Source organism: Oncorhynchus gorbuscha, linkage group LG13 (genome assembly GCF_021184085.1).
Source record: "Oncorhynchus gorbuscha isolate QuinsamMale2020 ecotype Even-year linkage group LG13, OgorEven_v1.0, whole genome shotgun sequence".
NCBI classification, from domain to species: Eukaryota; Metazoa; Chordata; class Actinopteri; order Salmoniformes; family Salmonidae; genus Oncorhynchus; species Oncorhynchus gorbuscha.
The window spans coordinates 74,162,065-74,175,500 of record NC_060185.1 but is presented as its reverse complement, the minus strand read 5'-3'; the positions used below and the strand labels follow the sequence as shown (position 1 = coordinate 74,175,500).

General features: G+C 41.7%; 1 protein-coding gene across 1 annotated transcript in view; it reads right to left on the bottom strand.

Annotated features, from left to right (window-relative positions):
• si:dkey-237h12.3 (teneurin-3) overlaps nt 1-13,436 on the bottom strand; it is a 167,026-nt gene that overhangs the window by 55,604 nt on the left and 97,986 nt on the right. The window contains exons 11-17 of the mRNA XM_046295707.1: nt 12,433-12,633; nt 10,170-10,355; nt 7,928-7,948; nt 6,181-6,204; nt 5,199-5,345; nt 4,815-5,034; nt 1,352-1,471 (exon numbers count right to left, since the gene is read on the bottom strand). Coding sequence (XP_046151663.1) covers nt 1,352-1,471; nt 4,815-5,034; nt 5,199-5,345; nt 6,181-6,204; nt 7,928-7,948; nt 10,170-10,355; nt 12,433-12,633 — 919 coding nt within the window. The remainder of the gene's footprint in view (nt 1-1,351; nt 1,472-4,814; nt 5,035-5,198; nt 5,346-6,180; nt 6,205-7,927; nt 7,949-10,169; nt 10,356-12,432; nt 12,634-13,436) is intronic.

The window sequence follows — 13,436 nt, the reverse complement described above, 5'->3', positions numbered from 1 at the left end:
AAAGACCTTTTCTTATCCGTTGTCTTATTCCTTTGTGGCTCACATATTATTATTATTCACTGAATCTATTTTATTACGTTTGTTTAGTCAACCATGATGCAGTGAGACACTTAAAGTGTGAACTTGTTGAGAAGTTTCTCTGGTGGACCAGTTTTAATTACTACACATAGTGCAGACAACAGTTACTGGATTGGAAATGAAGGGCGAGTCTTTGAAGTGCTGCTCTATATATTCAGCCAGCTTTACTACCCAGGGGGTCAAGGATCTGCATGATGACACTACACACACACACACACACACACACACACACACACACACACACACACACACACACACACACACACACACACACACACACACACACACACACACACACACACACACACACACACACACAACGCACACGCACACACATGCAAACGCACACACAAAAACACAAGCACACAGTGAAAGAGAGAAATACAGACACACATATACACACATATATACACACACACGCACCTCAGCTGTGCATCTGAACTGAAACCGTTTCCTCCTCCACTGACCCCCCACCCTTCTCTCCCCCTCTATCCATCCACTTTGGGCAGTGGGGAGCTCACAGCTGCAAGGGGCCAAGCTTTGATGTCGTTTCAGCCCTCTTAACACCCTGAGCGGATACGGTGGCTAACCAAGTGCGATTATCCCCTGCCATTTATCATGCGCTATGTCAGAGGTGTTACAGGGTGGAATATCTGGAGACATCAGCTAATCCTTGGCTATCAGGGGCCCTTACCTCCGCGGTTACTGCTCCATAAGATTGACTACGCTAGTCCCAGACATCACTAAATATTATAAGCCTTTTATTCCAGACAAACATAACCCAGATATGTTGGTGATGATTTGAATAAAAATATCTACACATGCCAGTAAACCCAGACAACCGATAGTATGAAGATAAACTTCCTGTGGAGCTGAATGTTTTCTGTGATATTTATGTACCCAGTATGACTTTGTTTGGTTAAGAGTGAGACCATCCACCACAACTCTATGGTAATAGCCCAAGAAGGTCAGACAGTAATCTTGTGGTAGTCTACACTGCTGGCAGATTGATTCTTCCCTGGCTGATTCAATGCATTTTAAATTGCCCTGTTCTAAATGGCCCCAAACACTGTGACATTTGCATGAGCTATTGTTGTGGGGCACAATGCTCTGTCGTTTCCATTTTCTAGCATGTTTTGGATATCTGCCATGACATCTCTCCACTGGTGAATCAGGAATAGTATATCACCAGACCTTCACTGAACCTTGTTCGGAGGGAGAAAATGGTGGTGTGTGGACGTGTTCATTCTGTGTGTGTGTGTGGCTCTCTTACATGCCGTCCTGGCGCGTGACGGTGTAACCGTACTCTGGGTAGTCCCGGAAGGACACATTGACTCCAATCAGGGGTGTTCCGTCTCCCGTCAGCACCTGACCCCGGATGATTGACGCCAGGCTGCACCCGTAAACAAACACAAAGAGGGTCAAGTAAAGAAACAAAATGCCAGCAGTCAACAACCAGTCATCTCCACTAACATCTGTCCTCCCTTAACAAGGGTACCGGCAGTCTGATTTAATGAGTGTTAAAAACATACACGTGTCAGCGATTGTTATTCATGAAATGGCTTGCTCTCTCTTTAGACCTTTTAACCGCCCATAACTCATTCCAAAAAAGCCTTCACAGCCATCGAGGTCCTCTTACTTTCAGCAGTTTCTCTGGTACACGTTTTCAGCATTGATATTCTACAGGGGCTCCCATTTCCCATACCAAGTATTCCACGTAGCTCTTTCTTGGACCCGACGAGCATTCTCGCATTCCTAATTGTGAGGTAATTTGTTAAGTTGTGCAACCGTCTGAAGGGGGCAAGACGATAGGGGGATGTTTCTTCATCAACAATTCATCAAGGCCGGCTATGTCAAACGTGGATTTTCTTGAGGTATTTAATTAGCATTTGTCATTGGCAGCAGATCCATGAGGTGCAACGTGTCCCGTTATGCCGTCTTTATCTTCGGGTCATTACGGTTATGAGTCAGGGATGATCAACAGCTTTCTCTTCTCTGTTTCCTCACCACAACATGCCTAGCATAACAACGTCTAATTTTTTACTTTGCAGTCTAAGGGAATAAGGCCATTTTAGGAGCTATGGAGGTTCACTATTCTCTCCTTGTCTCGCCATTAATCTTCTACAGGCTGGCTGACCCAACAAGAGCTGACCCGTAAATAAACATTAAGTCGCATAACCTAAGAAATGAGTAATTCCCACAGACCCTCTTTGTCAATGTCTAGCGGTGGTTTGGTCAAAGACACCATTTTAAGTCAGTTGGGAGAATTGTAAGGCGACATCCAAAATGGCGGTGGGTCTCAACACAAACCATGTAAGGTATTATGCCAGGTCTTTATGCCATACGAGAGAGGAGAGTTTTGAGAGCATTGGCATGAAACCCAGCCACACAATGAAAACTGTTCGCTTTCATTTGGCTAGCCCACTTGTTTTGGATGGGTTCTTTTGTGGGTTTATGTAAAAATGAAAAGAACTCTTAAGATAGGGTGACCAGACGTCCCCGTTTTCCAGGGACAGAGTCCCCGTTTTTGGTGGACTGTCCCCGGCTGGAGCTCCATTAAAAACACTGCAAAGTGAAATAATATTTTAAGTGGCAAGAAAGACCGGGCAGCAGAGCCTATCGGTTGACGTCTCAATTGCGTTGTGCTTGTTTTGTCCAGCTTGCTATAGCAGCTTCACTCACTCTTCTTCTTCTACTAACTACTTGCTCGTGATAGTTTTAGAGAAAACTGCTGTGGAAAACTCAGCCAGAAGCTAGCAAGTATCAAGTGAATCCACATCATCCCCACAAACGTCTTTTCAAGTCAGGTTTGAGATACTAGCTAGTGATGTTATAATGTCACAATTTATTATATAGATAGGTTATGCTAGCTATTATTAGCTATGTCGACTAAGTTATCTAGCTAGGATAGCTAACATTAGCTCTGTCATGGTAGCTAGGTTAAAAAACATTCACATGTAAACATGCAGTGGACGGGCTATTTTGAAAATATGATTATATTAAATGAATGCACAATTAATTATGATATGTATTTGTAGATTGCAATTTTAATGGTTTGGCATTATAAGTAGTGTGAAAATATATTTTGACATTTTCATGGATAACATTAGCATAATGTTTTCTGTTAGAGAGTGGAGGGGAAGAAGAAGAGTGAAAGAGAGGAGGAAAGGTAAAGATTACGATTACAGAGCCTGCCAATGTATTATTCCAAACAATGTTTTTGAGGTTAAATACAAAAATGAGGCAAGCAATGGGAATCTGTGAACCAAAGTATTTTATCTAATAGTGTACTATTTAATATTAAAGATTGGAGAGGAAGGAGAAGGAAAAATGAAGGGAGTAAAAAGAGTGAAGCGAGGAGATTAGAAGAGTGAGGTGGAAAGGTAAAGAGAATGAAAGGAAGGAAGACGAGTGAATAAAAGAGGAGAAAGATTGGAGCAAAATAAAAAGTTAAGAGAGTAAGAAGAGCAGACAGAGGAGGTACAATGGCTCTTTCCAAGAAACGGAATGAATGGTATATGGACAGCAGCAAGAAATAGGTTCACTGTTCCTATGTGTATTGTGAAGACAAACTTCAATCTCCCTTGCCAGGAGTTCATGGAGAAGCTGGCCAAAGACAGAGTAATCCTGAAAAAGCTACATTCTTCTGAGAAATATACAGATTAGGTTGGTATAAGTATATTATATAGTTACCAATCACCATCTTATTTTTTTATTATGTTAAGTATTTCCCATATACTATTGCCTGTTTTTTCAATTTTTCTCATGTTCTCTTATGCTGTTATTCTACCCAGACTACCAGGACACTGAATGGCTGCTCAGATCGGACAGTTCTTTCTTGTCTGTTGTGTTTCTGTTTTCTCTATCACAGTGTGCCCGTTAGGCTAAATATATGAAACTGGAATTGTCCCCCATTCTACATGGTCTACACGGTCTAATCAGCCAAATAAAGTAAAGATATGTAATTTTACTAATGTGCTTATTATGAATCCCATTCTCCCTATTTTGCCCAAAATAATTATCAAATAAAGTTATATACATTTTTGTAACTTCAGAAATGTAATTCATTTAGTCAAACTTTGCAGAATGTCTGTGTACTTAAATACTGAAATTTGCCTGAATGTCTGTGAATATGTAACCAACTTCTTAACGGAGATAAAGAGAATAGAATTGACATTTTCAGCGGGTGAACTAATATGCCTCTGCCAGACCGGCTCGGGGGTTGCCTCATTCTATATTTGTGGTAAAGCATGCTATTTACATAAGGATTACTCCCAAACTATTCTATGAGTTGTGGGGATTATATTCCCAAAGCTTTCGGCACACAGTTAGCAATAATTTCCTCTCCATCAGCCGCAAAACAAACTCTACTTATGATCCAGAACAGACTGGGAGAGTGCATTGAGGTTCCCAATGAAATACATTTCTGTCTGCTGAGAAACTTACTTGCAAATTGATGCTTACTCCTTTATGTCGACGAATGATGAAAGGTCATTATTTCCACTATAAGGTTTCAAATCCCACTAAGGTTTAATACATCAAATCAGTATGCTCAATCTGGTACTCAATAACACATTTTTTACCCATACTCATCAAGTCAAGGTCCCTAAGAGAGTTATGCCACAGTTTGTCCTACAGGAGCAACTCTAGGAAAATACAACAAGATCAACTGATTTTGCTTAAATATTGCTGCGCTTTTGACATCCAACAAGACAGATGGATTTGATGGGGATCACCTGCTGTTGAAAGGGTTGTCACCAGGTATCACGTGGCAACCACCAGGCCTAACCAGGAAGCTGACATGCGCGTAAAAGCCCCTGGGGTCCAACGGAGAGGAGGATGACCCTTGACCTTGGCCCACAATGTTTGTGGGGTCTGGGGATCCACGGCAATAGGCTTGGCCCTGGCAGGAGCTCTGTGAACAGCAGTCTGGGTCCATACAGTCCACCAGTCCATCTATAAGACCAAGACGCAACCGTGTTGATATTGGACAATACCCTAACTGCTCTTTCTGTGAATACAGCTGATCAAATAAAAACTCCTTAGTTCAACAGTCCATCATACTGACACAAAGTTATATAATTTGCAAAGAGTAAAGAATAATGGACTTTGTTCTTACCCCCCCTCATTGTCCTTTCCATCTGAGCAGAGGGTCTCCGTGGAAACGTCACATCCTAGCCCTCTCCATCCTGATTGGCAGATGCAGCGCCACCCGGCTTGGTCCAGAATGCACCTCCCATTGCTGTTGCACAACCCAGGGCACCCATCTGCCAAAACAATCATGTCAATCACCATGCTAACCAATCAGAGAGAGGGAGACAGGTTGAGGGGAGGAGACAAGACTTAGTCATTCAGGGGCAGCACAGAGGGACAAAATGAAAACAAAAGTATAAAGTGGACAAACAGGACATATAATTCTGACGGGGGAGGGGTGGGGGGGGGGGGGGGATCTAAAGATACTGTAATTTCACATGGGTTTTTTCCTTTAACTGATTTCCATACCATTTCAGGGCACTTTGCAATGGAAATGGTTTTGGCAAATGTAGGATATTAACAATGCATAGAGGTCAACACACAGTTGGATAATAGGGGTTAGTACTGCGAATATCCTTGCTCTGCTATTTATGACATGCTGATTAGTCAAAGTTACTCTATCCCTATCTGTAGTATTTACCAAATTCAGCACAAAAAACAACACACATTTATCTTGGCCTAAAACCGGCACAACACCCATGTGAAGGTACTATCAAAGTAAAGACAAGGGTAGATAGAGGTAAAGACGAAAGGGTTTGTTGGTGTTGTCTCAGCATCTCTATTTGATGCTAGGATATTGCATTTCTTTTTTCACAGGTTTGAACAAGAACAGAGCATACTGTAACTGACTGGCTACATCTGCTTGGCATTTCTTCTGACACACAAGGATTCAGAAAGGAAAAGGGGGACCGAGAGTGTGCTTGACTAGTTAGGACGGACACGTATGAAGGTACTGGGATCACAATAGAAACAGTGATAGACTGGGACATAAGACGTGTGCTTGGGGAAGAAAACAGAGCAGGCGAGTGATTGTTGATGACAATCTCTCTGGAGTAGTCATTCCGTTACCTTTATATCCTATCTTGACTGCTCCTATTACCATTGAGGAGAGGGGAAACATTTGGAAAAGAAAATTACTTATCTCTATTGCAGGAATATCTAGACTGACAAACACAATTATCTGAGTATAGGATACAAGAAGAAAGAAAGAGGTAGAGCTCAGTCCAGATATACCTGACAACTTGGGATGCAATACTTTTCAGTTAAGCTTTGTAGGGTTAAAAGCCCAGTGCGGTCAAAAATGTGATTTATTGTTTTATATACACTCACCGGCCAGTTTATTAGTTACCTCTAATACCGGGTCATATCCCCTCTGCCTCCAGAACAGCCTGAATGCTTCGAGGCATGGATTCTAAAATTCGGAAACGTTCCACAGGGATGTTTGTCCATGCTACCGCGATGGCCTCAGGCAGTTGCTGCAGATTAGACAGCGGTACACCACCGCCACCAGCCTGTACCATTGACACCAGGCAGGATGGTTCATAGACACAAGCTGCTTACGCCAAATCCTGACTGCCATCACCATGACGCAACAGGAACCGGGATTCGTCGGACCATGCAATGTCTTTCCACTCTTCAATTGTCCGGTGTTGGTGATCGCATGCTCGCTGGAGCCGCTTCTGGAATCCGGTGTGGTCGTCTGCTGCAATAGCCCAGTCGTGACGAGGGTCGACGAGTTATGCGTTCCTGAAATATCGTTCTGCACACCACTGCTGTACTGCGTCGTTATTTGTCTGTTTGTGGCCCGCCTGTTAGCTTGTACAAATCTTGCCATTCTCCTTCAACCTCTCTCATCAACGAGCTGTTTTTGCTCACAGATGTTTTTTGTTTGTCACACCATTCTCAGGGCACACCCTAGACACTGTTGTGCGTGAAAAGCCCAGGAGAGCGGTCGTTTCTGAGATATTGGATCCAGTGTGCCTGCCATCCAGTGTGCCATACCACGCTCAAAGTTAACTTAAGTTACTTGTTTTGCCCATTCTAACAGTCAATCGAACAGTCACTGAATGCCTCGATGCCTGTCTGCCTGCTTTACATAGAAAGCCACGGCCAAGTGACTCACTGTCTGTAGAAGCAATCCATTTTCATGAACGGAGTGGTGTACCTAATAAACTGGCATGTGAGTATATATTCCACACTATGAGGTTGGAATAATACTGTGAAATTGTGAAAATGATGATAATGACCTTTGTGTAAGAGCTGTTTGAAAAGACCGCCTGAAAGTTGACATCACCAGGCAGTAATTAGTTGATAGACCAATAATACAGAGAGTTCCAAACCTTTCTGCCAATAACAGCCAGTTTTCAGTTTTCCCCTCCCCACTCAGACCACTCCCAAACAGTCCTAGCAAAATTGTTGCTTGAGAAAAATAGTATTTGCTAAGAAACTATTTTTGTTAATTTTTTACCACTTTAATTGAAAACAATCACAGGAAGGTACTTAATTGCTACCTAGAAATGATTTGATATTTAGATAAAAACATCTGCATTAGGCCTTTAAGGTACGGCCCATATTGTTTGTATGTCATTAGCCCTGACAGTGATTAGGATTTTGTTATCACTTTTGTAAATATGATCTTTCATGGTGGATGATGGAGCACAAAAAAACAGCATGGTTGTCACATTCTGATTCTGTTGAGGGAAGTAAAGTTATCTGCTTACCCCATTTAAAGGGGGTTTACATGTTCAGTATGACATTTGTTGGGGGCTATTGATATGAAACAGGAAGGAGAGCGAAAGACAGGAAAGTACATTACCTGATACTCTTGAATCCAGAGCTTGTCAGATGAGAGAGAGAAAGAAAACAGGAATTATAGAAGGGTTACTACAGAGAAAACATACACAGACAGCATGAAGAGGAAAATGTAAATACATTTGAACTATGAATGTTTCACAGTTGTGTGTGTTAAGGATATGCTTGAGCAAATTATCAGGCTTGCCTGGTGAGATACGTTGCCATAGCAGTAGTGGCATGCTTTCATTCCTAACAACACACATCCACCTATTAAACCCTCCACATAAAGTAAATAACAATGTACAGTACATTCACATAGAACATCTAAAGAACCTAGTTTATAACTAGGGGGGTCGGCAGGGTAGCCTAGTGGTTAGAGAGTTTGGACTAGTAACCGAAAGGTTGCAAGTTCGAATCCCTGAGCTGACAAGGTACAACATCTGTCGTTCTGCCCCTGAACAGGCAGTTAACCCAGTGTTCCTAGGCCGTCATTGAAAATAAGAATCTAATCTTCACTGACTTGCCTAGTAAAATAAAGGTAAAATAAAATAAAAAAATAACTGAATAGGTGGCAGCTGCTAACAAACACACGCTCAAACATTAATATGCTGTGTTTTAGTGCTGTCTGAATAGCATTCTAGTGTCAACTTTTGCACTAAGCTCTGTTACACCAGCTATACAGCAGCTACAACTATAAGCGCATTTTCCATTCAAAAGTCGTGTAGCGTATGATCCTTCAGTTTACTACAAAGGTGTTTCTATGCATTCAAGTGCTCCTGGGAGTTTACTTCCATGCTTTGTTCCAATGGTGAAGTGGTTGAATAGCTCCTGTGTACTCTGAGGACAATCAGCTACATGACTGATAGTTGTAATGTATAGGACTCCTGGATGTGTACTGGGACGACAATATGCTGAAATGCTCCTGGATGTGTACGAGAAGAAAAAAACAGCAGCGGAGAGCAAAGAAATAGCAGCGGTGCTTAAGACTCCCATGCAAAAACAGAATCGCAACGTGTCTGACAATAGTTGGTCCAGGGAAGCAGTCTATTCAAGCCCCTTCGTCAAGGTCTCTTCCATGTAACGTGATTAAAGGTGCTTTATGCGAATTGAAGTTATTCAGAGAGCCCTATAAGAAAGGAATAAGCTCCTAGTTCCTGTTAAGAATAGGTAAATGGCTGCCTATTCATCCCAGGCGCATCTACGGCGAGGAATTTGTTTCCTGATGGGGGGTTAAACAGGAAGAGGTTGAAAGGGACAGGATTTTAGTTCTCATTGAGGCAGAGATAATAACATCAGGAATGCAACCCCTCCCATCACCCCAGTGCAATCTCATCTCTCCTGGTTTCTAACTAGTCAGCTTCATTCTCTGGATGGGATAACTGCTGATGAGGAGAACGTTTTGTAAATATGTAATTAGGGTTTGGAGAGCCGGGGTCTGTTTCAACAAGAGGGTGATGTCACCGAGGGGCTTTGGTCTCTATTAAGGCAGAGTGAAGCTGTCATCTCGGAGATGGCTATACCATTGAGACAAAGCTGAATAAGACCTTAGTACTAGCTGTCCCTCTTTTCCCTTAATACTTTCCCTTAGTTGAGTCGTAGAATAGGCAGTAGGACTCTATAAAGAGCATATTTATATTCTACTGTATAAAGAAAATATTTGGCATGGGTCCTCGGAATCTGAAAAAGGTCTACAGCTGCACCATTGAGAGCATCTTGACTGACTTCACCTCCGCATATTACCTCAACTACCTTGTACCCCTGCACATTGATTCAGTACCAGTACTCCTTGTATATATTCTCATTTTTGTTATTTGATTGTGTTACTATTTCCTTTTTTATTTAATGCAAATGTTTCTTACGTTTTAACTGTGTATTGTTAGGAAAGGGCTCGTAACAAAGCATTTCACGGTAAAGTCTACACCTGTTGTATTCGGAGCATGTGACAATTTTTATTTATTTGATTAGTTGGATAAGTCACTTCTGAAATCCATTTTCAGGTGGATTGGGAAAGGGAAAATGGTGATGTCAGGTGTCAAGGACAGTGAAAGTGAAATGGAATGGGTCATTTAGAAAATTATTTCTTTATGTTTCATAGGGTTATATGATGCAAACATTGATTGATAGGAGGTACATTTCTTCCAAGCTCTTCAACTTCGACTGCATTCAAGATACTGTTGAAAGCAACTCTTGGGATATTCAAGAGCATTGATGGAGAATAAATTGGTACATTCCTGCCTCTTTGTACTGGTTCTCTGCCGACTCACCAATGGTGCAGTGCTCTCCGGTCCAGCCCTGGTGACAGTCACATTTGCCCTCTCGGCAGACACCGTGATCTGTACAGCGTGGGTGACAGTCCCTCTGGTCGCACTCTGAGCCTGCCCATCCCTCCTCGCAGTGACAGGTCCCACTGACACACACTCCATGGGGGCCGCAGGCCACAGTGCACACCTCTGACACACAACCACAAACAGAGTCATCCGTCATACACTGGACAGACGTGTGCCATAGTAGTGTACAGTAATTAAATCTGTAAGTACTTGTATGGACATAGTGAATAATACATTTTTTCTGCTGTCAGTACATTAGTTCCACTGCCACAGCTGAATCATAATCTTTACATATTGATTGAATAAAGAGGCACAAAGCCTGATATTTTTCTCTCCAAATTCAGATGTGATGGGAGACAAGGACACATTTTCCTGCCACAAAAAAAAACGAAAACAAATTTGTTTAGTCTTTTGCTGCTTCATTTTCATTTATTTAACTGGCAGAGCAGACTAAACAAGGTTTTTACATTTGCCGTCAGTTATCCCCAATGATTTCAGCTTGATCCTGGAACGTTAAATCCCACAACCTTTACAAGAGACTGAAGTAAAAGGCTAGCTTGAGACATCTTTAGACCTACAGGCTTTCGAATAAACAGGTCAACTCACTTATTTTAGTCACCAAGGACCCCAAAAGCATAAGACCAACTACTTAAGCAGATGTCTCTATGTAGTCAGACAGCAGGCGGTGTGGGTGAGAAACTCTCATTACTGAATCCACAGGTAGTAGGAGACCAAGGAGAGTGCTTCAGTCACTGGCATGCTACAAACCATACTGAATGCTCCATTCTATTATTGAGGGAAAACCATATGAAACCATGAAGGGAATGGTTTATTCACAGGAACTGACCCAGTATTGCCTTCAGAGCCTCCAGAACACTTTGAGATGTCACCACAGCAGCCGTTCAGACAGCAAGAACAGACTTTCTAAGATTTTAAAAAACCTTACTTCAAGTAGACTACAGGAAAAAGCAGTCCGCCACCCACCCATTAAAAGTAGTTGAGTAAGTTTAAGAAAATATCGACACAAAACTAGTCCACCTAGCACCCTTGAGAATATCCTTGAGGATAACACGTCAAGGTTTCAAAATTCACTAATTTTTCTGTTTTCCGCTTACAAGCGAAACCACCTCACCTACCTTAATTTGCACTTTTTAAATAGGTTGCTTTCATCGCCCTCTGAATGGAGTTTTTCTTCGATTGACAGACCTTGGTAGGTCTCTGATTAAGCTTAGACGACACTCCAGAATTTTAACCATGCCTCTGGAGGGGGATCGTTCGATTCCAAGGGCCCCCTCCCCTCCCAAAGAATCCATTAAATCAATTTTTCATTAGCGCAAAGGTGTTTATCTGCTTTTAGCAAGCCCCTGACTCCGGCACGATGGCAGAGTGGGTGGTCGATCTATGCCACGCCGCTTGTTAATTAAAGTTTATTTAATTGAAGTGGAACTGCTGAGATAATTAAGAGAGAAACCTTGACTACTACCCAGGTGGGCAAATACAAGTTTGGATGGCTGCTTAAGTAAGCTAACCTCACTCCCTTCAATGTAGAATTTTTTACATCGACCGGCAATTGATGTTTCATGGCAGGAAATAGGGACTCTGTCCTGAATTTCAAAACTATTTTATAGAATAACAAATGGCCTTACTTTGGATGTTGTCTGAAAGTGAATAAATTGAGACAAACTCCCTGGTCCCCTAAATTCCCATTATTCTTTCCTGCCAGCAGTCTAGGTTTTCATCTCATCCATCATTTCAGACTTACAGTACACCCTCTTACGCAAAACCCCTCAGATTTCAATCGCACAATCAAGTAAATGTGTGGCTTAATCAATCTTAGCTCCATATAGTTAAAAACCCAGTAGGTTCCAATGTGACGCTACTCAATTTGGGTCTCCAACTGTGAACTGCAGATGCAGGTACTAATTTGGCACTGCGATTAGACTAAACTAAATAAAACCCATTCTAGAGAAGGACATTGAGTATGAATCACTTAGTCTTTTAAACAAATGAACCGATTACTAAAACCAAAGCACAGCCCTCAAACTGGCAAAGTACCTACAAGAAAACAAACTAATTGTCTAAAATGTTCCTCATATTAATGAGGACCATCATGCTTTTCCTCACTGGAGGAGTCTCCTCAAACACAGCACAAAGCCAGACAGCTAAACCCGAAATAAAAAGTTAGAGAGTGTTGTCTGACCTAAAGAGCAGTCGGAGCCTGTCCAGTTAGCCTCACAGACACAGGTGCCTGTCTCGGTGTGGAAGGTTCCGTGGCTGGAGCACTGTTCAGGACACGTGCTCTTCAGGATCTCACAGCCGATTCCGCCCCAGCCCGGGTTACAGTGGCATTCACTGTGGTGGCAGGCTCCGTGCCCCGAGCAGGTTGGATCCAGACAGTCCGCTAGGAAAACCACAGAAAGGAAAGGAGATGGTTCAACTACTGTATATGGGATGACTTAATCATGAAATAAACAACTAAACATATGAACATGCTCCACAGCCAGCTTATTACTAGTACAGCCTTTTAGCAAACATATACAAGTATATTGATCTCAGCGACTCATTGAGAATAATTTGGTTCTAAACATAGTGCCTTCAGAAAGTATTCATACCCATTGGCTTATTCCACCTGTAGTTGTGTTACAGCCCCAAAATAATGTCCACCTATCTACACACAATACCCCATAATGAAGTGAAAACATATATTTAAAAAACAATTAAGCACATTTATTGAAACTTAAATTAAATTTACGTTAGTATTCACACCTCTGAGTCAATACTTTGTAGAAGCACCTACTTTGTAGAAGCAGTCTCTAACATTTTTTATTTATTTTTATTTTACCTTTATTTAACTAGACATGTCAGTGAGTGACTGAGTGTATTGATATACCATCCAAAGTGTAATTAATAACTTCACCATGCTCAAAGGGATATTCAATGTCTGCTTTTTATTTTATTTTTACCAATCTACCAATAGGTTCTCTTCTTTGTGAGGTACTGGAAAACATCCCTTGTCTTTGTGGTTGAATCTGTATTTGAAATTCACTGCTTGACTGAGGGACCTTACATAAAATTGTATATGTGGGGTATAGAGATTGGGTCGTTGTTTACTCTTGAACTTATTTAGGCTTGCCATAATAAAGGGGTTGAATACTTATTGACTCAAGACATTTCAGCCTTACATATTTTATTAATTTGTAAATA